Here is a 25,503-nt window from a genome sequence, read left to right as displayed (position 1 = left end):
AGGAAGAAGCAAAGGGAAGGGCTTGATGATCAGTTTTCAAGACAGAGGAGAGTCAGCAGGAGATTCCCCAGGTATCAGTGCTGGGACTGGTTTTAATCAATTCTCTTTCTCAGTGACCCAGACGTGGAAACAATCAGAGAAATCTTCAAGTTTGGAAATTATATTAAGGCCTTTGGGGTAGTCAAATGCTATTTTGATGGCAAGTAAATCCAGAAGGATCTCAGAAGACTGAGTAAGCAGGCAAAAAGATGGCAGGTAAACTTTAGCACAGCTAAATAAGCTATTTCAGTAAGGGAAAAATAATCCAAACTACTTATATGATGCCGCACTCAGAGCTGGCAGTTACAACTCAGTAAAAGGGTTTCTGGAGATATGGTTGGCAGGTCTCTGATATCATTAGCTCCATATGCAACAGCAGCCAAAAAAGCCAACAGAACATTCCTCATTCAGCAAGGAAGGTACTGAGAACAAGGCAGAGGACACCTTCCTGCTCTGGAAGACCTTGGCAGTGCTGTGAGCAGCTCTGGCCTCTCTGCATCTCAAGAAGCATGTAGTAAAGTTAGAGAAGGTTCTCAGAATGGCAACTGAAGTGATAAAGGAGATGGAGTAGCTGCCTCACGAGGGGAGGCTAAAAAGGCTATGACTATTTGGTCTGGGGAGGAGAAAACTAATAGTGGAGAAGAACCTGACAGAGGTTTACCAGCTCTCTACGATTCCTATGTAACAGCTGGATACTGGCAGAGTACAAAGGGGATGGACTGTAAAAGGCAGCCAGGCTCATAGGCTCTCCCTCAAAAGCACCTGCAGTTGCCACTGCTGGAGACTGGAACAGACAGACTGACTGCTGGACACATTCCTAACTCTTCCCCCCTTTTGCAGCATGCCTCCTGCACGCTCAAATACAGATATTCAGTCCTTCCTTTTAACCAGCTCTCCACGATAAGCGACTCCGGATGCTGCCTTTAAACTGTTTCCACTGCGGATATGACAGAATTATTTAGGAGGAGTAAGCGGGAAGGTGCTATGTGAGTACGTGTGCCTGTGCACGCACTATCAACAGGGCTTGTTTGGGTGCTCCCAATGTCAAGCCAGCTGGTAGGTGGGCTGTTGACTTACGCTGAGGTGGTTGCGAATCAAAAGGCATCATCATCTTGGGCCTCATCCCCCTTCTTCCTGCCAGCGTGGACATGCTGTCCTCTGACTCATGCCCTGAAAGGAAAACACTAAAGGTTATTTACCATCGCAGGAAGACTTCTGTGGTACCATACCAGATGATTTCAATCCTCCTCTCTTTATTTCTGGGCTGTCCTGTTTGGAAGCAGTTCTGTGACTCAGAATTGCTAAAAACAGCTCTTTCATCCTTCACTAGAAGGTGGAAAAGAGGACAGGTTAGGGTCAAGATTATTGGGCACTGGAGACACTCTCCAGGCCCTAATGCAAACACAAACCTCTGGCAGCACAGCTCTGGGCAGTGAGTGGCAGCACAAAGAGTCACACATAGGGGTGATTAACATGCTGCATTAACGAGTTAACCACTCACTGACTGAAAACTCACCCACACCTGAAGAGCTGAGCAATAGCTGGTTAAAGCACCAAAACCCAATTGTGTGTTTGACTGCTGAAAAAATGTCACACACATCTCTCAACAGTTGAATATGAAACACTTGTTAGATGATCTTCTGATTACTAATCAGTATTTCCCCAGGGACATTCATGATTTAACTCCTGGGCACTCAATTTTCTCACTAAAACATGATCCATCCTTTTCAGAGAGTCTTATAAACTAGGCACAAACCCAATTCACTACTTGGAAAATAAGAACCAAAAAAGCTAAGGGTAACTGCATAATATGTCAGATTTCCCCACGTACAGTAAAATGTATTTAATTTTAAACACCATGGTCAAAGTACTCATTGATAGCTCACCTCTGTAGGAATTCCGCCTTTGATGGATATTGCTGTCCATGGAATTATCAACTGGGGTGATGTCTTGGGAGTTGCGAGGGATTGGGGTATCTGTCATGATTGGATTGGGATCTGGAGATTTATCAATGGGTTTTAGCTCCAGCCTTTCATGATGGATCCAGAGGTCGGGAGGCTTGACATCTTTGGAGTTGCCTTTGTACTTATGGGACCCATTGACTGATTTGCAGGCAGCTCGTTTCCTTGGGAAGGAAAACAAATGACATGTTCTATAGATGGAGGCTTCCTTTCACGTGTTGAAAAAGGCAAATTTTCACTGAGATTTCCTTCAGATCTTGTATCCAGCTGAGCAAAAGCCACCCACTGGGCAGGACGCTTTGAATTTTACATATAAGCACATCTGACATCTCAAAGCGTATTCTGCTACTCTGACGCCACGAAATTGGTCGCAAATGCTACCACACGCTGCAGAACTGGGCTCTGAGCTTTCATTAACAAAAATTAAGTTTCCGGTACTTAAGAGTTATTAAGAGAATATTCTAAACATGACGTGTCCGTACGTCACGCTGTGCCCGTACTCCAGGGCTTACAAACAACCTCAAACTATAGCTGTGGCAGGAGTGTGCTAATAGCCAATTATCCCGATAGGGTGGTTAACTCTCAAGACTAATGACATGAACATAAAATACGTCTCTTGGGCACAGACCCATGAGTTCTGCCCTCTCCCAAGCACATCCCCCAGCTCCTAGCCCATCACCCCTATATCCTTGCTCTCCTCTCCTGAAGAACTGGCATTCTTGCAGGATGGTTCAGCTTCAGCAAAGCAAGTGGAGATTATCTTCTAAGTCTGGCTTGTAATCACTTTCTTAAAACTCTGTTTTGCATAACAGAGTCTTTTTAAACTTTAAAAAAAAGCTTTCAGCTCTGTTCGGTTCTTTCAAAGAACATGCAGATACAACCTTCAGGAGCCTATAAACAGAAGCATCACTCCTGTAGTTTTAACTCAGATGCTCTAAATGAGGGAAGGACTCAGATGCACTAAATCCTAAATATTTAGGATTTTGGAGCACATTTCTAAGGGCTCTAGTACCAGGTTCAGATTCCACTCCAGTAACCTATCGAAAAATTGGATATTATCATGCACAGCCTGTAAACTTACTCCATGCAGTGAAGTACCTGCTAAGAACAGAAGTGAGAATCTGCCTGAGCTGTTGAGCTCACACAGATGGATCAGCTCGAGTTTGGGAACAGAACAGCCAGGCCTGCACGCTGCTCTGCCCAAATTATTTCTGCCTCTGAGCCTGGTGCAAAATGAGAATGACCATGTAAAGTTCCAGCAAGACATTCGCCAGAAAATGTTGTGAGTACTGTAAAAACAAACGCCACATAATCGTAGTATTTGAAACAATAATTTCTCCTCAGAGAGGGCAAGTGCAGGTACACATGAAAGCATTGCCCCAGTTTGCCTGTAAACTCTTGATGGTTTGTAAACTCTGAAACGCTGACTAGGAAAAGCAGTCTAGGAAAAGCAGAACATCATCATCACACGCATGATAACTTAGCTGTAGTGATGCATGTCATCTTCTGAACACAAGAATTCAAACTGCGTTACTAATCCGTTGTCAGAACAGAATTTTTACAGCCCACAAGACTTAATAAACTCTAAAGCATCATAAAGAAAAGATTAAATAATAGAATGAAGTGAGAAAGGTAGATCAGGGCAAAGTGCCGCCCGGGCAGCTTACTTCTTTTGGTGAGACGTTGTACGACGAGTGCAGAAGACAGCGACTATCACCACTATCACGATGGTGATCACTCCAACGGATACTATGATTACAAGGAGCATGTTGCTGTCCAAGGGCGAAGTAGGACTTCCGTGGGGACTGTTACTGCCTGTAAAGGTTTGAGTTGGGAGCAAGGGGTTAGTTATGATATAGAAAAGATCCCCATCCGAAGCAAGCAGCGCCCAGCAGAGGCTTCTAGAGTCACACAGATGAGCAGAATGAGACAGATGGGTTTGTCTGCCAGGGTTTCAAGTGAAGCGCTTCCTTATTGTTCTGTCCTTTGCCCGTTGTGTTTTGGTACAATTGTTAAACCTATAAGATGCTTTATAGATCCATTTCCCACTAACAGACTATAAAAATTTACATTCACTCTACTCAAATAGTTATCATAAAAAAAATTCAATAGTTCAGACTCTGAGGAGAGTTAAGCTGGGACCTTGCTAAAACGATAGCACTACAGGCATCCCCTTGGAGCCAATAACCACAGGAATCGGTGTCAGTAGTCTGCAGCGCTCACTTTCCTCTGAAAGAAACACATTTTGTGTAACACTGATGAGTGTTACCTCAAGGCAAGGCTTCCACAATGCACAGTGCTAATAAGAAGGAGTTAAGATGATTTTTTTTTCCTTCCTAATATGTTCTTACTGAGTTAATTTTACACTTGTGCGCTATAGCAGCCATTTAAAACTGAACTGGGAACAAGATCTGCTTATCAAGACAGAAATGTAAATGCATGCGATGGTATTTTTTCCATATACCCCACACAGCAGGCACGAACGCTATGACAGAAGTATGAGTGGGAACAGCTATCGTCATAAAAAGTTACTGAACAGATGTAATCGGTATTTTCGGTGGGATATAGCATCACTCGGTGAAACACCGCAAGAAAATGCGTTTAAATTGAAAAGTTTTATAACTTTTATAAAAGTTTTACTTACCACCAAGGGGTGGTTTGTAATCCGGTCCGATGTCCACAGGGCGGCTTCCTTTCCCTGCAGATCCTGAAGCTGAAAAGGTTGTATCCGTGGGAATTTTATATACATATATAAACACACACACACACATAAACTTTCAGAACTTCTCTGAACCACTGTGAGCACTTTTTTTCCTCCTTTTCTCTCCTCTGCAACATGATTTGGCTTTGACCAGCAACTGTGTTGCTCCAAGACGAGAACTGCTCCTTCAAAACAACTACTTAATAACTAGTTTCCTCCATTACTCTTTTCCTAAGTAAGCTTAGGAGCCTCTACTAGTATTCATTTTTTAAAAATATAATAAAAATTATTTGCAGTAACACACAGGCATATAGCATGGCTTTGCCACACTTATACAGACAGTTAATCATCTTGAAATAGTAATTATACAGGTTTCTCTTCCTACAGTAAGTGTGGAAGACTGGGAGTAAGTAGAGGATCAGAAGCACGGTAAATGTAATATTAAGTCCCTGCCTATCCATAAAAACTTGCTTTCAACTTCTCCCCCTTCTTTTCTGTTTGCTTCACCTTCGCCACAAGTGACAATGAAGTATCACAAAAACGTTTGGGTTTTTTTTGGGAAACCTGGGAAAACAAATTAATTATGTTTATAGGATGACAACAGAAGTAACTCTATCTGTACCTCAATTATTACAAACTAATTACACAGCCCCTCTAGAAGCTCAGCGACTGCTGGTGGTGCCTACGCGCTAAATGCAAGAGCTGACCTACCAACTGAAATTCCATCCTCTTTTGACTCTTGCAAGTCCTTCCCCTCGCATAATTCAGGTCTAATGTAGACCACTTGCTGCCGCAGCGAGAGGCCTGAAGTCACAAGTTCACCTCTAATGTTAAGACCCCTCCTGAGGGAGCAGAACGCTTCCTGCAGACACAGATACAAAACCCCTGCTTCTTTCACGTCTGTGTTTTCATTAAAATGCACTAATGCAAAATTAACCACGAACAATAAAAATACTGTAGTAGGGGAAACATACAGCAAGATGCAAGGAACAACATTCCTCTTGTTAAGGAATCTGTAAGACTCTGCACATTTTTACACCGTTACGCACAAAAGGCCAAAACCACTAAACCCCAGAAGTCCACGAATACGGCAGTTCCACAACCAGGAGAAGGGTTTTCTCAGTTACAAATCCACTCTAATCAACAAGTAGTAAGTGTTAAAGGGTGTGTAACAAATGGTCCTTGTGAACCTGAAGTCCAAGTCTGTAAATTAGTCACTGTGAAATACAGACAATTGGTAAAAACAGCAAAAGGTACCAGGAAGAACACTGACAGCCCCGAGAAGGACACCAAGAGGGAATGTTACATGTCTACAGCAAGGAGTTAGATGTAGTCTAAAATTATGGAAAAGACATTTGCAGGACAAATCCATCATGAATAGGAGATATTGCACCTGCCAGTCTAGAGAGGACACTGCATTCAGACTCTTTTTGAAGTCCTGGACTAGTAATTTTGCAGCAGCAATGAGATAATTTAACAGAATTTTAAACAGCTTGTAATTAATATATTCACATCTGTATGACTGGATAATTTGCACTGAAAAGACATGAAAAAAAAGCCTCTATGAAGATATGTTGGAGCAGCAGAGAAGCTGTGGGAGAAGGGGGGAATAAAAATAACCGACAATATTTTAAAAGGAGAAATAAGACACCCTGTGCATTTTTAGTGCAGCAGCTGGGGCCAAGATCATGGAAAAGGTGACAGACAGGAGATGCTGGCCTACTTTATGCCCATCTTTGTGTTTTAGTGAAAACAGGTAATTTCAAACAAACTAAATGTCAGTTATAAATTGGGCCGGTAACAGTAACCATGCAGACATACTATATTTAGACTTCCATAAAACGTTTGACTGAGTGCTGTACAATGCTTTGTTAAAAATAGCATAATAAAAAAGCAATGTGGCACAAATTAACAAGATTAACAACTAATTAACTGATAAGAATAAGAATTATAATTGCAGAATCATTATTCACGAGGGATATTTCTAATGAGCTCTGCAAAGACCTGTGCTTGGCCAAGTGTAATTCAATATCCTAAATAACACCGTGAAAGAAAATTGAAATATTTGCTACTGAAGTTAACAGATGACATGAAATAACGGATAATAAGATATACCAAGTCACCTGCACAGACCACGTGGGTGTAACACACCGAGTCAGTGCGGTGTATCACAGGGTCTGCACTCCCTGGAACAATGTGTATGTACTCACAGAGCCAACTGCAGGTTTTATATACACCCGATACGTGTGTGTGTATGTGACCAAGTATATAAATCATATTTAGATGATAAAAATGTTGGAAGGCAATGACAAGGAGAAAGGAGTATTCGGGCCTATGGTCGTATTTCCTAAGGGTGTGGACATCCTTGGGACCAACTACTTGGCCCCTGATGCTCGTAGAGCGTGGCAGCTCAGGGACCTTGATGCTGGCACCGACTGCGGGGTGTCAGTGTCTGCACACTGCCAAAAAAGCAAAGATAACGACCAGACACAAAGCCCAGTTTTCAAAATACAATTAAATGTAGGTACCTAACCAAGACACTTCTCAGTATCTAATTCCCCAAACCAGGGATCAGCAGTTCAGCCTTTAAATTCTGGGGAGCTCCTCTTACGCCGTGCAACCTGAAAGGTGACCTGAGTCTTCTCCGTGGTTTATGTGGGCGTAAGGGCTGTAACTCATCGCCTCTCGGAAGCAGCTTGTTGCTTCTACACGATGTGCTCTGTACAAGCAGAAACATGTGCTGCATCTTCTCTACAGACACCGGCCTTTTTGCCAGGACCTTACAAAGTTTGTTGTTGAGGTTCTTTCATTTCCTTCTACATTCAGGAGCAGTTTAACATAACATTTACTTGAAATTGTTATTTTTTTATTTTAGCTTGTCAATCTCCATGTTACCCATTAGGTATCTGCAGCCACACAACATATTTTTACTTGGTGCTACTTTAGAAGAGTTTTACTAGGATTAGATACCTTAACCTTTGCTTAACCAGTGCAACTCCTTGAAGCCCGACAGCAACGGCCACTAACTTCTCCTAACGCAAGCTCTGTGCTGTAGAAGTGTGTGGAAGAACAATATGGTGTGCTTAATACAGAAGAAAAACATTAAAGTAGGGGAGAAAAAAAAAGACAGAACCACTGAGGCCAATCCCATTGTAGTTTTGTTCCTTCCAGTCTCAAAGAACTTGTCTTGAAGGACTTGTTCTTGAAGGACTTTCCTGAAGGACACAATCCTGCAATTCAGTGATCTTGTCACTGCTCTTCACCTCGTCTTCTCCTTTTCTACGTTTGACCTACTGCCCTGATTTATCATCTCCCACTGGTCTTATGGGAATTCTGAAACAAAACTCTCTTGGCTTTTATGATTTATAAATTACAGAATTTGATAAATACTGATCAAATTGTAACTAGAAGAATATGTTACTTTAGGATGATAACGACGGATGAGAAGATTTAGTTATCTGCTGAAATGAGGTTAGAATAGTGCAGAAGAGAAAACAGCAACTTTTAAATAAAACCTTTTAATGTTCCCCTAGTCCCTTCCACTTGCCATTGGGCACTAATGATGACACAGTGAGCACTGCTTCCCCCCCAACAAGCCTGGATCTCACCTAGCATCTCTGCTATACAAGTCTGGGTATGAATTTACTCCCTAACTGTCTACTATCAGCATTATTTGGTACACAAGGTAAAAGCATATTTAATAAATTACTTCCAAGTTACAAGTTGAAAAGCAAGTCAAAAAAAAACCCCCAAAAGCTCATTCTCAACCCCTTTAGGATCTATTTAATTGTATGTCTAAGCTGCTTGCCAGTGTCCTTTTAAACTCATCCCTTTAGAGCAATTCTTCCCCTTTTTATTGGGCTTGTAGGTTATTTGGAAGAAAGCAAAAATAGCCCTGGGACATCCACCTTATAATGCAATGTAGTAAACTCAAAGCTGCCATTTTTCAAGCAAGCATCTGAAAACCTTAGGGCTTTTAGTAGCTAATGCTCTGCTCTTCCGGAGAGTCTGGAGTCCAAACGAGCTGACAAGCAGAATCTCTCTTGCAAAAAAAGCTTTCTAGAGCAGACATACTTTCCTTTATTAGGAAAATAATTATAGCTGTAGAGCTCACAAAGCAGCACTTGTGCTAATTAGATAAGCGTTTGATCTTCCACCCCTGTGTACCGAGATCTTGCTGCAGCGGTCAGAGGGCGGCTGGAGCATCACTTCATCCAGATTCATCCTGACAGAGTGACTCAGCTCCAGCACAACCCGCTCGTCCCTTCACGTGACACCTGACTGCAGAGATCACTTTATATTCCTAACACCCAAACCACAAACAGGACTTCCAGTTCTTCCACTACTAAAAGCACATGAGGAACTTGCTTGTTTACAGTTAGGGCAGCAGATTATTTGTTTCATTTAGGAAATGCAACAGCACATGGACAGGAAAAACAAAATGGGTGAAGGATGGAATAAGAGAGAAAGCGTGGCTATTCATTTACCTTGATCATTAGGCATTTTATCTGAGGATTCAGCTAGTGGGACAAGCACAGGGAAGGAAAAAAACAAGAGAAAGATCACAAGGCTTGAAGGAGTGAGAGTGAGAATTTAAAGTTTCACACAGCATAAGCTCTCATTTCTAACCACCAATACTCACATGGGAAAAGTAGTTAGAAAATCTATTCATAACAGTTTATTTTTCACCTCCCCTTAGAGTACGTGTTTTTCAGGCTATCACGCATTTGTACTATTTCACTAGTTACCCATCACCACGCAGTTGTTGATTTACGAGCCTGCTGTGTCACACCATGAGATCACCCACATCACCAGCGAGCAGTTGTGCGCTGGCTGCCAGCTCCAGACCTGCTGCGCTGTCCTATTGCAGCGTGAACAGACGTGACACATCTTACAGCAACTAAAAACTAGTTTTCTAAAAAGCACATTTAGGCCATGGACTTTTGGCATTAATAACTAGATGATCTAAGGGCCCACCAGTAATTTTGAAACAAGACAATTAATCAAAAAGCTAAGCAAAATTTGCATATGTAATCAATAGAAGATTTCATCCTAGTCAAACTCCACCATCTTCCTGTCTTTTCCAGTTTAAATATAAAAACCATGCTACTGGTCTGTTATCCCTATGGGGGTGGCATTCAGCAAACGAGGAGGAGGATATTTAGATACACGTGATCCTTTACCTTTCGGGGTTCTGAACTGAACCGCCTCCGACATAGGCCCCATGCCCTTGGAGTTGCGGGCCTGGATTTTGAAATAATACGGCGTGTCAAGGGTCAGTTCTTGTATCTGATGGGTCAGTCTGTTTCCCACGACGGGTTCAATAACCCAGTCATGTATTTCAGCATTCACATCCGTACTGTAGTAAATGATGTAGCCTATTCAAAGGAAATAAAAAAAAAAAACAAAACAACTTTATACGTAAAAGGATAAAATCTAACAGCCAAAGTACTGATTTTAAATGTTATTTGCACAGCTAATGATTATGAGCTTTCTGAAAGTGTATTCTCACTTTTTCAAAGACTAAGAATGCATTGAAATATTAGACAGCCTTCCCATCTTAAATCTTAAACTGTTCAAAATATACGTTGAGAGGAAAAAAAATCAATTTAAAACATCAAAATGATTTTTGACCACTGTTTGTTGAATATGGAGAAATGCCTCATTTCCATCTCTTTACCTGTTCATCAACCAAATAACATAAAAGAACATAAAGCTGTTATTATCAAAACATCCTCAAAGGATTAATATTTAGAGAAAACAGTTAACCTTAAAACAACAAAACATTCCCATGGACAGCAGAAGAACATGTGTTTAATAGTTTATAATTATTATTTTTCAGCTTATTAACAAGACGACAATAATCTGAAGAGAACTGAAGTCATCAGCATGCCACAGAAGAAAGGTATGGGAAGTGTTTATTATATATAATATATACTGCACATACAAACCAATACGAAGTAAAAGCTTTATAACACTTTTGTGTAAGAAACACCAGAGCCCCGGCATGAAATAAATACTTGCACCGATATAGGGCTGGGTCATCAGCTGCGTCACGCACAGCTTGCTGCTTCCCTTGTCCCACAGAGCACCAGATATATAAATATCTATATAGTGACAGTTAAAAGCACCGTATGTAGTATAGAGGCATGAGACTGCTGAGTTAACTTACAACTGCACTGATTAGTCAGCAATTATACTATATAATATAGAAATCTGGACTCCAGATTAGCACAGTTCAGTATTTCACATCCATCCTATCCACATCTAAAGCAGATCGGAGCTGAAAAGACAAGTATTCCACAGACACGCTATCCAGTGCATGGAATTACATCATCACATAGTTTTTACAGAATTACTCGATGCACAGAATGAAGTGAGTGGAGTTAATGAGCACTAATTACTCTGCCTCTCCCCACCAGAGGGCACTCAGCCCACACCTCCCTGCAGCTCCTGCCTTGCTTCCCTGGCACATTGACTCTCATGTTTGATGGACTCAGACGTACCACAGAATGATTTGATTTATTTTATTTTATTTTATTTTATTAGCTCTTAACTGCTGCTTAGGCAAAAACTAATAAATACTATACGTTTTCATTCAACAAGGATGAATAACTGTAAGGTTCTCCACACTATAGACACTGCAAGAAGATCTTTTACCTGGAGAATTGAATGTGTAAGATAATTTTACTAATCACATAGTGCAAGGAAATGCTGATCTCTTTGTACGTTGTCTTCCCTTTCTCACGTATGCACTTGCTAGGCTTATCTTTTTAAGAGCACATATAACCTGGGGATATCTGTGCCTTACATTTCACACCTGTCTCGATCCTCACTGCTAGGAACCAAGTCCTTTAACCTGCAGTTAAGATAAAGGCTCTTGTTTCTCCAGTCAAACCGTCTTTCCCACATAGAGGAACCATCTTGTTGATAATAACGCAGAATTGCTCGACAGCCAATATAAAAATACATGTACACAACATATGAACAGCGAGATGCCTGCAGAGACGTGCCAGTGGCTCAGACAGGCATCCTGGTGCAGGGTAAGCCCCTGTCTGCTTTAAGCTTAAAGCCTGGAGTAAAAAAAGGAAAATTGAAGTGAATTCTAGCAAACAGCCTTTAGGAATGTGAATCCAAACAGAAATTACAGAAAGGAAACAGTAATCACTATTTTCTGTAAAATGATTTATCCTATGTGAAAGTTACAAAGGCAAATGACAGTTTATGCCTAATGATTATGTCAGGGGACTAATAAACTGACTTTAAGTCTGCTCCATGCCACAAAAATGACACAAAGACGACAAAGAGCCCTGGGATGGAGCCTTGTAAATAAAATACCGATGGGCCAGATGCATTATAGATGTATTTCTGGAGGCGTGCTATTAGATTAGCACAAGCTGATGAAGGCAAAGGTTATTGAGATACTTAAGCTTTCAATTATATTTCTGGTTAGACTCCAATTTCACACTGCAGTTAGTTTATACCTTCATATATTTTTACTAGGTACAAAAGTAAATAATTAATCTGAGCTACTAAAAAGATTGACAAAGAAGATAAGAGACCTCTTGGCTAGCTCTAGGCTAAACGAAGTATGGAATGTGTTCACGTAGATATGCAGATGATATTCTGCTGTTAACCAGGCATCTCATATCTGCCTCTATCGCTCATGCAAACTGCACCTGTAATTTTGCCGTTGGCTTCGGACGGAGGCTGCCAGTTAACAATGATCGTCCGAGGTTTGCCCTCTTTGCTCACCACGGTCACGTCTTTGGGAGGCGAGGTCGGAACTGCAAACAAACAAAAGCCAAACCGTCAGAAACAGGTTGCCCAGTTTCCCCAGACATAAACAAGACACCTCAGCACCTTTGCTTTTTAGGTGTTTTACCATTGAAAGAAGGCACGTACAAGAATAAAAACTCTTGAATGTTCAATCTTCAAATAAATCTACCAGCCTAGTGGTCTTACTGATTTACTCCAACTGGCAAATGCCACCTGGTGTGTAATGCAGCATCTCCTCTCCAGGAGGAGTTACCAGTTTCCAAAGCATTTCTGTCAGCAGCTGCTGTGATTCAGGACTGAACGAGTCCGTGTGTCTTCAAAAACACGGCATCTTTGTACAACTCTAACAGCTGGGGTCAATGACTTCTAACCTGAATTTTCTTCGGTCATCACAAAAACTACATGAACTTATGAAATAAATACATTCTATATGCACAGGCATATGAAATAGCTCTGTATTTTCAGGTTTGTGGTGGGACCAAGACCTAGTAATGCCAATTTGCCACTTAAATCTGAATCAACAAAATAAATCCACCAGAGATTTAGAATCAGAATCCATAACTGCTGATTTCCTTCGCTGAAGAATTATTTGCGAGGAAATCTGCACCGCAGAAACATTTGAAATCCAGAAATATTTGCTGAGCACAGTTGTCCAACCTTTTCTGCTTGGGTTGCCAGAGAGCAAGACCGAGAGAAGGAAAGAAGGGGAGAGCGCTTCCTTCTGCCATCAGCCTCCTCCTGCCTAAAATTCAGGAAACGGCACAAGTTGCTCCAGCGCCAGGCTGAAATCGGAGACTTTCCTCACTGTGAACTAAAATATGCAGCTGGGCTTTAGATTAATGGTTTTCCAATGCCCAGAGCCAACATCTCCAAAGGTGCATTAACCAGCCAGGGTTTGCAATGCCGCGTTATGAAAACCAGGAGACTTCTAATGAGGTAACTCGTAGCAAAGTAAATCCGCCGTGGATATTTAATACTATAATAGTACCATTTAGTGCTTACACAGCGCTTTGTGCATTTAAAGAGCTTTATGTATCCTACCTATAGAAATTAATCCATCCATCCTCTGAGATTGGTATAGATTATCCCTATGCAGAATAACAGTTGGATACCAGGGATTGCAAAAGCTCAAAAGTTACTACAACTATTATCCCAAATACTTTACAACACGGTCAACAGAAACGTAAAGAGTGATTCAAGGCCCTACAGTAAGTTTTGGAGGAAAAAAAAATCAGGACTAGCCCTCAAGAGATTACTAATTCACAGACCAACACTGGACCCAGTATCCCGTTTTTTTCTTTAGCATTAGCTAAGGAGCAAGTCCTACACAACGCTGCTAGTCATGAGCGTTCAAAAATAATGAGTCACGCACTCAGGAATTTGGCGACTAATATAAATCACAAGATCTGTTATGAGAAAATATATTTAGCCTTTTTTTTTTTTTATTTGCTGCTTAGTTCCCAGGCTTTTAGGTCGTATTTGCAAATATTCTTCACAACCGCCCCGACTAGAAATCTACTTTCTGTCTCAGTGAAATGAGACCTCCTGCATCTCGCCCTTGCTCCCATACTTTTTGACGTTCAAATTCTCTTTTAAGAACTTTATTTGTGCAACTTTGACAGTCCCCGCTCTTAGCGTAGAATGATGGATGAGAACTGTATGTGTGTCAGTAAAAATACCAAATAAAGCGTTTTAACGCGGGATGGGCACAGCGATCGGAACGGGAAAGGAGCCTCAGGCCAGATCTGTGCTGTCAGAACAGTAGCTGGCTCCACATCCTGAAATTCCCACCAAAAACTAAGACAAACAATATGTTTTCAAAAGCAACCGAAGCTCACTAAGGGTTTATAGGCCTTTACAGTAAGTTAGGAGCTTTCTGATTTTATCCAGTTTTGCTTTTTCTTATTCCTTGTTTTGGAATATTTGAATGATCTCACCAACTCTTTGCATACTTGATTTTTTTGCTGTATTTTAATTTAGCATGAGAACTACAGGGTCATTTGGATAGGCTCTTTTTTGTCCTTACCGTTCACATAAAGAAAAACCTAAGCAGAATAAGCAGGAGATCTAATTGTATAAAGATCATTTAACACTGCGGGGTAAAAGGAGCTAATGAGGGACAGGTCAGGGGAGAGAGAGGTTCTGGATCTCGCAGTTACTCCGTGGGCCCAAGCTGGCAATTCCTGCTGAAGAACAAGAATTAAGGGCTGATTTATCAGCATACCTCCATTTCTATTGGGATTTTTTTTTTTTTAAATTCATTTGCCTCATGCACTTCCTCACCCTGTAATAATTATCATCAAAATCATAGCAAATTTTAATTATTATTTGCTAAAGTATTTTCTCTGTATTTGCTATTAACTTGCTATTTCTGAGATGTTTTGAGCGTACGCATCTTTATTCTTTCCTGCCCGCGACCTGTGGTACATTATTCATTACTCCTCCGTAATTTGATGTAAATTCTTTTGCATGCAATCATCCCTTTGAATTCTGAAGTATGTTGTTGTTTTTTAAACAAGATTTCTGACTGAACTATAACGAAAAGAAGCCCCCAGCATACATTCATCAGCATAATAATTTTAAATACATGCTTTCCGCCTTCCAGAATTCTGGCAGACTCGATTTGATTCATCTCGTCAGGAACATCGTCCCTCCCAGAAGGACACAAGAAGTACCTAATTCAAAAGTTGTTCCGTGTGCTGTCATACTCCACGTGCTCGATCGCCGACCTTTAGTCACCATCACCGAGAATTCGTACAAGGTGTTGGGTTTTAACCCGGTCACTAAATAGCTCAAAGTGGTCGCGTTTGCAGTCTGGAAGAAAAACAAAGCGTCAGGAACTTCTGAACTGAAAAGGATCCGTCGCCAGCTCCCAAAACACCCTTGTCTCAGGTAAGTGTTTAAAACATTTTAGCATCGTTACGTTTTCATCACCATGGTCGTTAATTCTGTAACGTTTCTGCTCTGTCATGCAAATTTATTAATCAAGTATTAACGTGCAGTTGTTTTATCCTAAACTAGACATTCTTTCTGCAATCAGGAAGAGCATTTAATGCAGTCAATTCTAAATTTAAAAAAAACAAAGGCAATGCAAGGTCCAGGGAACACTTGTTATGCAGCAGGCTAAATCACTGTCTGCTTGGGGGGTTTAATTTACAGCATTTCATTAACCGATCTGGCTAGGGAAAACAATGAAGCACAGCTAACAATAACAGTCCTTGAAATCTCTATCTGCCTTCCAAATTCCTCTTAGAATTTTCAGTAAATATTTAACATACTTTAAAAAAAAAAAATCAACTGAAAGTACAGGTGCTGAGAGATTTGAAGATAATGAAGCTTTATTAATATGTAAATATTTTTCAGAAAATAAATGGTTTTCTAGGATCACACAGCGGAACTACACATGGTTTACAGTGGGATTTGTAAGTCAGCCATTTAGGTAGAATTTTTAACCTTTAGGTTAAAATACCTGATATCTGTTACACATGACTTGAACATAAACACAAAGTACTTGAGGCTATGGAAAAAAAAATATATCTACATATATATATATATATATATTCCTTACCTTCACCTACAGTAATCTAAACAAAGGATTAAGAGTCAGTTGGTTCAGAATTTTGACAGGGCCATACAACTGTACTAATAATTATTGCCTTCAGAAAACAAGTGTTTTGAGCTAAATCTCAAGAAAAATGCCATCCATAAATGCACATTCCTGAAGACTCTGAGTAATACACTCCAAATTCTACAAAGACAACTCGTCTTTCTCGCGTACCAATGCCAGCTTTTTGGTTACACGAGGTGGAAGCGCAGAGAGCTGTTAGCCAGGCGATACTCAGATTTGTACAGAGTATTTGCTGGTTCACAGACACGTGTTTTGCCAGTTCGACATCACAGACAACAAAGACATCATAAAACTAATTAAAATAAAATCCTCCATTACCTTTAAACCTTTACTGGATACAAAACTCAGTGGAGTTTCAAAGTAAACGTGATTGTGGCTGAATGGTTCAAATATTTAAGGGTAGGGCAGGACAGGTCTTAACGTTAGCTCAGTGACAAAGGCTGATGGAGCACAACCTCCCTCGTACGAACACGGAGCCACGTGGTCAGAAGAGCTTTCCATCAGCTCTCCAAGAGCCGAGCAACATCTTCTCCCGGCTCTTTGCAGCGCTGCTCGGGGACGGTAGGAAAAAGCTGATGCTTCACTAGAAGCTGCAAAGACCTTTGGCCGGGACAAGTCCAAAGGAGCAATCTTTTTCCTAGCATCTTGCCTTACGAGCTGACTTATCCCCTGAAAAGCACACCATTCCTTCCCCTCCAGAATATCTAGGGTGGTAGACTTCTCTGCTTGCTTCATTTTTTAACACCGCTTACTGTTTTTAAGACAACATATCCCATGGTACTAAACCCTCCTCACCCACTAGAAATAAACTTCATAAATATCACCCTGTAAAATTTATTTTCTTTTTCTACAGTCCTAAAAGATCTAAGTTAAGATTTAATATTTTAGTTTATGCTTGAGAGCATGCTGATAAATCACAGGTAGCCTGCGAGCAGGACGACTCTGCTCCACCAACAAAGGCTCTTTGAAAAACGCTCTCTGATCCCCGTTAGTGAAACTACACGGTTCAAAGCACAGCGGAGTATTTTAGCTTCAGGAACTGTATCACATCTGCTCCTATGTTTATATGCTCTAGATTGACACAACTCCTATACAAATTGAAGAAAATAAGGCTCCTTAAGGTGGAACCTCCTGGCTTGTATTTGAAGCTCGCAGCCTCTTCTTTAATAAAGAGTTTGCAAATGTAGAAAATAAGAATGAACTACATCAACATCCAATGCACTGACGAGAGGGACGGATGAAACACCACCACACTGAGCAGAGGTAGCTTTGGATATTAGAGAACTGACACAAAAATAAGATTTCTGTGTGCAAGGCTGCGTAACGGAGAAGCTCCGATGCAAGCGGGTGAACAGCCTCAAACATGCAATAAATAACAAAGCTGCTAGAGGCGGCCGTGACAAACAATATATTCGCTCAGACTAATAAAGTTGCCAAAGACCTGACTGAAATGCGGCAGCTTATCCAACAGCACTGCTGAAAAGAGGGTTTGCCTGTCTTAAAACTCGCAATTGTTCATGTCCAACAGAGTACTACAGAATTTAGGATTGAAACAAAAGCAGGATGCGAGTTCTCCAAACACCGTGGGTTAAAATGATGAGAGCAAATGTTCTCAAACTTACGTCCTTTTAGGCAAATGCTTTTTACAATGAGTAATTTTGAATTATATTCCATCACTACATGTTATTTTTGGTCCACAATAAAACTTCTTGAGCACTGGGCCACCAGCACCGAGAACGGTGGGAGTATTTCATTTCCCACTGAGGGTGGGTTTTCTTTAAGCATTTAACAATGAAACTGCAGCATTATATAAATCACTCCCGAGACATCCTCTGCACGTGACTCAGGAATGTGGGTTCATAAATAACTGGCCTTTAGAGGAGGAACACACGTGTATACATCTTCTCATTTCAATTAAAAAAAAAAATCTGGTTTGTAACAAGATTGCTCTGCAAGAGCATAAAGGGAGCTCCACTAGCTGGATATTTTAACAACCATTTCCTTTGAGTCTCATTTCAAACGTGAAATTTGCAGTCAGCATTTTTGAGGCCTCCAGGTAACTCTGAAAATTAAAAAAATCCAACCGACTCAAAAAATCCCAACCAATAAACCAAACCCCACATCTAGTCTCCAAATCAAAACAGCAGATGAAAATGAAGGCAGGCAGGAATATAATAAAGTTATTGTTATATATTTTGCACCCATTCAGTTCCCAAAGGAAAGGTTCATTATCAACTTCATATGAACAGAAAAGGTTGTAAAAGGAAACTTAAAACCGTCAGGGTAAATGTTTTCCCTGCGTGACTCACCCCACAAAGTCAGATTCTTCTGCTACCTGGAGAGAAGCCAGTAGTAACACGTACCTTACTAACGCTTTACTGGCTCCTCTAAAGGTAAGCCCACACCTGTCATGCACAGCGCTCGTGTCAGGGTGAAGTGGACAGGAGAAAACTGTTGCCATGTCCATGGGTCCACAGCAGAAACTGAGCAGCACTGATGTGAGCTCAGCCCAGGCACCTCACGTAAAACCCGGCACACGTCTAGAGCCTTTCCTAAGTGCTCGTCTTTACCCTCAGCTTGCGCTTAACCCTGACTTGAACATGAAACAACTTCTCATCGAAACAATGCAGCTGCGTTAGTGTTGTCGAAACTCCGATACCTTGTACTTCGTGTTTGCAGGAATATTGGTTTTCCAGCGAACTGTGTAGTAGCGAGCGTCCGTGATCTTCTGGTTCTTTGGCAGAGAGTTGTCTGCCCAAGTGATCCGGATGGTGTCATGGCTCAGAATGGAAGCCTGAACCCCCACCGGTGGCATCATGGGAGACGGATCTGGCACTGGAGTGTATGGAGCATTAATAACAAACAAATCAACCTCGGAAGTGTCTAGGGAATCGATGGGTAAAAAGTAGTGTATTATAATTAAAAAGGGAGAAGGTGGCATTTTAATGTAAACAAAAAAAAAAAGAACAAAAAAGGGGAAATGCAGGGTAGTACAATGAAATGAAAGGTGAGAAATGGAGAAAAAGAGAGAAAAGCCAGAGTTAATAATAGGTGACATAAGACTGGCTAATAAAATCACTCTTGCATCGCGTTCCCTTCTTAAGACAGTAAGACAACATATATGCTGAGATATATATATACGTAATCATATTAGCGTTCAGTGCATTCAACCCAAACACACAGTAACGTTGACTTTGACTTTATTTGCCTCAGAATGTCCACTGGTTCCTCTTCCAGAAAACAACGAGGAGGAAAAAGAGCTGGACATTTTCTAGATGGGTAAACGCCACTTCATAAAAATTACAGGGAACTCCCATCACCTTCTAAAGAATGTTAATGGCAATCGAGTTCCAGGTATCGGACAAATTTGCAATAACTGAACAAACTGCCATTCCAATCTATAAAATCTATAAGAATTCCTGCTCTTCAGAAGACTAAACCAAGCAGAGGTGTTAACATCTCCACAAAATAACTAACGTCAGCAGTCTAGTGGGGAGCGCAGTGGCCATAGCACAGTAACAGCTCACTTGCAAACTAATTTCTCTGCTTAAAATCTTTTATTAATGTCTTACAAGACCAAAAAAACCCCAAGAACTTGTTTAGTGTAAGTGACAGCAGACTGAGACTTAGACAAAGAAAACGCATGCATCATATTCAAAATCTCAGTGTAAGAGACCCCAAAAAGGTCTGTACTTGTCCATTAAAACCAAAATAAGGGCCACGCCTTCAGAACTGCACCCACACAATTTGTGCTGACGTAATGGTAACTTTTTGAATAAGAACAAATAACTAGTTGAAAGGTAAGTTTTGTAATTTAAAAATGAAACCAATTTTAGGTTTAATAAATGGATGAACCATGCGAGGCAATCAGTGAAGCAGTAAGGCCAATCAACTACAGAGATGAGGTGTACTTGAGGGCACTGGAAAACAAGACTCTGCCGTGACACATCACCCCATTTTCGGCTGGGCAGAGCTTACAAGCAGCCCCTCGCCTTTACCTGAGTGAGGCCGGGTCACCGCGCTCTCGTAGAGGGGGATCCCTTCACCAACGTTGTTGAACGCTTTCAGGGTTATGACGTAGTGGGAGCTTGGGTCTAAAGGGAAAAAAATAAGTATCTTTTTAGGGCAAGCTCTTGGTGAATCCTCTTTTCTGCTTCTCCATATTCTCTTTGCTCAGTATTTTATTTTTTAACTGAAATACATGAAATAAACAAGACTAAATTTTAATTGAGAAAGTCTCCATACAGACCTTCTGGAAGTGTTCAATAGCTCCCACACAGCAGAAGTCTGCAGTCACAGCAAATCTGCCTTAAGTACAGTCAAAATAGTAGTGAGGGAAAACATTTTTAAATTAACATTTTAAGTTGCTCTACTATAAAATTACTCAAAACTCCAATTTTATGGAACTTCTCAATAGTTCACAATACTAATATTTATTTGGCTTTCAGGATATTTTACCTACCACAGAGAATTCTGTGGAGAGTTGAATCTATATTTTTTCTTTTAAAGTAGCTGCCACTGTCTCTCCGTGACATTTTAGTTTCTTTTTTTGCCTGAAGCCACCTGTTCTGCAGCTCCAGAAGGAGAGCAAGGGAGTGCTGCTCAGCAGGGAAGGTTTTGTAATAAGCACTGAAGGGAAAGCATCGAATCACAATGCACTGTGCTTCAGACTCGGTGAATTTAGGATTCTGGGTTTGGGAGTTTTTTTATTCCTCTGCCTCTATCATCAGAAAATTGAGTTTATTTGGAATTTATCAACAGTTTTGCATCCGGTATAGTATCTGAGTAAGGAAAAAGATTCTCTTAAAAACACGCACGTAGTTTTATGTATTTATAATACCATGATTCAAAAACAGTAACATAAATTAGAGGTGAAACTTGGGCACTGCTGTTAATTAACAGGGTCTGGAGGGTCTGACCTACGAGGAACGGCTGGGGGAGCTGGCGTTGTTTAGCCTGGAGAAGAGGAGGTTCAGAGGTGACCTTAGTGCAGTCTACAACTACCTGAAGGGAGGTTGTAGTGAAGTGGGATCGGCCTCTTCTCCCGGGCAACCAGTGATAGGACAAGAGGACACAGCCTCAAGCTTCGCCAGGAGAGGTTCAGGTTGGACATTAGGAAGCATTTCTTCTCAGCAAGGGTCATTAGCCATTGGCAGGGGCTGCCCAGGGAGGTGGTGGAGTCACCTTCTCTGGAGGTGTTTAAGAAAAGACTGGACATGGCACTTAGTGCCCTGGTCTAGTTGACATGGTGGTGTCAGGGCAACGGTTGGACTAGATGATCCCAGAGGGCTCTTCCAACTTGGTTGATTCTGTGATTCTGTGAATTCCCTTCCCTTACCCAGGTTTTCGATGGTGTAGTATCTCTGTTTATAGTCCACCTTGATGGTCTGTGCGTGAGGGCTGCCAACGCCATACCCTATAGCGTAGCCTCTCACCACGATGTTCTGGTTCTCAGGTGGAGTCCAGCTCACTACGATACTGGTGACAAGCGGACGGACGTGTAAGGAACTCGGGACTTCAGGAACGCGAGTTTCTGTGGAAGAAAAAGGATGGATTTAAAGGATTCCTCTTAAATAAAGGTAATTACATGACGAGCTATGAGGTAGTGAGGTCAAATGTAGCACTTCTACTCTGTGTCTGTACTGAAATGAGGACGCTCCAAAGGAGAGAGCTTGATTGTACAAGGGAGAGCAAAGAAAGGAGCAGAAGAAAATTAACATAGTTTCGTATACTAATATATTCTAATAGATACTGTCTTTAAAAGAAAGGCCAGTCGTACTGAAAGGAAGCATCAGACCTGCTTCAAGGCAGACTTTGTGATGTTTGTGCACGTTCTTCCAAAAACGTGCGTTAAATTTATCACATCCTTCCCCTCCACAAAGCAATCTGCTTTTAGTTCCATCCTATCACTTACTTGTGGGCATTAACATAATTACATTGAAAACACACTGGTGATGAAAGAAAGGTTCCTGAGCTCGCTGTAGGATTAAATAGAATATTCCAAAGCTCTAAGAATTGTCAGTAAAATGGATATTGCATGTGCTACAAAGGTGTCTCGTGATTTGTTCTACACTTGTTGCTGTTTAAATCCTTGAGTCTCTTTAACAGAATTCACAAAATACAGGCAGGGACCACACAACTGTACCACAAGATCCAAAAATACTCACAGAGTCCGTATCAAAGCCTCGAATCCTACTCCCTCAAGCAACACAAAGCTAATCACAACCCACCGGAGATGGAATGTGGATCCTTAATAACAGAGGACTCCACAATATGTCACTGTAATCCCCTAGTTTCACTAAAATGTTTTTCCCTCACTGTTGATAAGAATTTAAAAGCAATCTAAAAGCACAACTGTACCTACTTGTGTCCACCCCTTTGTTTTAACTTCTCAAAAATGAAGTCAGTACTTCTGTCAGGCCACTATGTTAACAGATTTTAAATAATTCTGTGCAATAATAAGCTGAGTTCCCCACTCTAAAATAAAATCAGTTCGGAGAGTTCTGCTTCCTGCAGGGATTTCATTTTAATGAAACATGCTGCATTTCTCTAAAAACATTTAATAAAGCATCACAACAGGATTATTTGGATCATAATATGCCACTGGCCTGCTAAGCCCAGGGAGTTTATGGCCTCCAGCTGACACAGCTGATCAATTAAAGTTCACGACTATTAAATACAGAAAAGCTGTAGAATTGCAATATAAGGGATGACATTTTTAACTGCACAGAAGTCAGTGCATTGGGGATAAACTCTGTATAACTGTTTAACACCTTCTGCATATGCAGCCCGGTGGGACTGGCATCGACTCTGCAAAATTACACAGCCACTACTAACACTAAATTGCAACAGTCTGGCTCCCATTTACATTGATGACACTATAAAGCAAATTATTTTCTATTTAAATTCAAGAAGCAGCTGTGGAATAAAAAGGAATTATGCCTTACATGTCTATTGAACCTGAGAAATTAAAGATTAGCTGTAAATACATTTGCATGGTATTAAAACTATCCACATGAGCTCACAAAGGAAAGTAAAGCAAAAAATATACGTCTTCTTTCCAGTAGGCACATACACAAGTAGCTCATACATGTACACAGAATGATACAAATACCGTGTTACATTGTCTTAAGTATGATTTTTTAATTACTTTATTCACTGTAAAGCATATGCATAAAGAAAGTTTGATTTCCTGCAAGGGCTGCAACACTCCAATTGGAAAAAAATGTCAATTATAAAATCAACACAGAGTGAAAGCGTTTTTTCTTCTCCCTCCTTCTGCCCTATTTAAATTTAATCCTGATGCTATCTATCCTCTGGCAAAGTGCTGCTAACTCTAATTCAAAAGCCGAGTACATTTTCATTACCTTGGGTAAGTGCTGCCCCTTCACACAGCTCTGCCGCCGTTTGGGGAACTAGCGGTTTCTCAGCGCTGCGAGGTTGTGTCGTACCCAGTTAGAGGCAGGCAGACACACAGGTGAAAGTCATTTCAACTCTAAAAAGTAAATTTTAAATAACTACAACCCTGAACTCTACTGTTAACACTGGGTTCTGCGGTGTTCTCGATGCAGCCGATGGAGAGTAAGCAATAAGAGGACGAGTAGTAAGTTGAACATCGACTTTGCATAACACACAGATTGAGGCACGGGCTCTCGAGGGCTTTCCTCAGCTGACTGTTGAAGCAATCTTCCAACAGCACAGAGCAAATATTGAAGCTCTTTTATTAATTATTCTGTCTTCCAGCTGCCAGTATAACTGAATCTCAAGCCACACAGATGTGAGAGACATTACTGCATCCCACGGCATTAAGCTAGAATGACCCTCCAGCTACTTTAACAAAGCCAAGAGGGAGACTGGTGTGCAGCAAGCGTAAGGTAACTTGTGTGTGGCAGCACTAATTAAATGCTTCTCTGAAACGGGAACAATCTACCCAGAACCACCAGCTCCATGGAGGCAGTTCCAAAGAGATTCGCCCCAGCCACCCTTTAAAAAAAGGCACTTTTCTTCCATTTTAATTGCTCTTAGTCAGATTCTGGGAGATGCTCATTTGAATTCTGCAAGAAGCAGGTTCCCACTTGCAAATTCATAGAATCACAGACTGGTTTGGGTTGGAAGGGACCTTAAAGACCATCCAGTTCCAACCCCCCTGCCACAGGCAGGGACACCTTCCACCAGACCAGGTTGCTCCAAGCCCCATCCAACCTGGCCTTGAACACTGCCAGGGAGGGGGCAGCCACAGCTTCTCTGGGCAACCTGGGCCAGGGTCTCACCACCCTCATAGCAAAGAATTTCTTCCTAATATCTCATCTAAATCTCCCCTCTTTCAGTTTAAAACTGTTCCCCCTCATCCTATCACTCCATGCCCTTGTAAAAAGTATAGTAAATACCAAACATCTGGACCAACTATCAAAGGTCAAAATTATTCAGAGAACATCTACTTGTATTGCTAACCTCTACACTGGAAAAACAAACTGTTAACATGGTTCTGTATACCACGTGTCATGAATCTACGGAAAAATATCTTAAGCATGGTACGAGTGAAACCCAGTGGTAAGGCTGCAAAGGTCTATGGGCAACAACAGCATCTTCCACGGTTTCTTTCCTCCTGTGGCATCTCTCTCGCATTCAACATTGACAACTCCAAGTCTGCAGCCCCCGATACTCCACGCTGCAGCCAACAGCACTACGTCTCGGCCACCAGCGCGCCGGATCTCCAACTATCAACTCACCGCTCTGAACTCTTTGAGGTATACTTCAGTGGCTTCATTAGCATAACTTAGGAGCTACGGAAATACTTAATCACTTTTTTACGTCCCTCAAGGAAAAGAGTCCTCCTACCTCTGTTTCATAGCATGTAAACCCCTGCATAATTAACAAGATTAATTTTGTTGCAATATAAAAATCGAGCCATTATTACTATTATATGAATCTTATAATGTATTATTATTTAAATACTGAAACATTGACATTGTAATTCCTAATTGGGTATGTGTTAGCAGAAAAAGCATGGTGCAAACATACAGTACGAGAAAGTGTAGAAGCAGGGTTTAATTTCAAGCCATTTGATTGCCTTGGCAAGAATTTTATGTTAAAATCAAAATTAATTTCACTTATTCATAAAGAAAGAACATTGTATAATCAGAATACAGTAAAAACAACTGAACAAAATGAGGTCTGCCTTTACAAAAGGCAATCAAGCTTTACTGTGCCCTGTTGACGCATTCTGATGGTTTTGATGGCATAAATACATTCCCACTTACGACCTTACCATCTAGATCACTCTCAAACGTCTCCGCCGACACCCAGTCGGTAGCCGGGCCGGTGCCGTTCACAGTCAGGGCAGCCACGCGGAAGCTGTATTCTGTACCTCGCTCCAGACCTGCGAGACACAAATC

General features: G+C 41.1%; 1 protein-coding gene across 6 annotated transcripts in view; it reads right to left on the bottom strand.

Annotated features, from left to right (window-relative positions):
• The window catches only part of NEO1 (neogenin 1), a 197,787-nt gene that overhangs the window by 10,939 nt on the left and 161,345 nt on the right, over nt 1-25,503 (bottom strand). For 4 of the 6 annotated variants that reach the window (XM_068410464.1, XM_068410468.1, XM_068410467.1 and 1 more), the window contains exons 14-25: nt 25,377-25,487; nt 21,447-21,641; nt 20,107-20,202; nt 18,768-18,991; nt 15,156-15,294; nt 12,381-12,488; nt 9,885-10,079; nt 9,189-9,221; nt 4,645-4,713; nt 3,668-3,815; nt 1,926-2,164; nt 1,117-1,209 (exon numbers count right to left, since the gene is read on the bottom strand). In XM_068410464.1, coding sequence (XP_068266565.1) covers nt 1,117-1,209; nt 1,926-2,164; nt 3,668-3,815; nt 4,645-4,713; nt 9,189-9,221; nt 9,885-10,079; nt 12,381-12,488; nt 15,156-15,294; nt 18,768-18,991; nt 20,107-20,202; nt 21,447-21,641; nt 25,377-25,487 — 1,650 coding nt within the window. The remainder of the gene's footprint in view (nt 1-1,116; nt 1,210-1,925; nt 2,165-3,667; nt 3,816-4,644; nt 4,714-9,188; nt 9,222-9,884; nt 10,080-12,380; nt 12,489-15,155; nt 15,295-18,767; nt 18,992-20,106; nt 20,203-21,446; nt 21,642-25,376; nt 25,488-25,503) is intronic. The other 2 variants (XM_068410466.1, XM_068410465.1) reach the window with 2 other exon arrangements.

This window comes from Nyctibius grandis, chromosome 11, assembly GCF_013368605.1.
Source record: "Nyctibius grandis isolate bNycGra1 chromosome 11, bNycGra1.pri, whole genome shotgun sequence".
Classification (NCBI taxonomy): Eukaryota; Metazoa; Chordata; class Aves; order Nyctibiiformes; family Nyctibiidae; genus Nyctibius; species Nyctibius grandis.
Note: the sequence above shows the minus strand (reverse complement) of the source record. Positions and strands in the feature narration are given on the sequence as shown.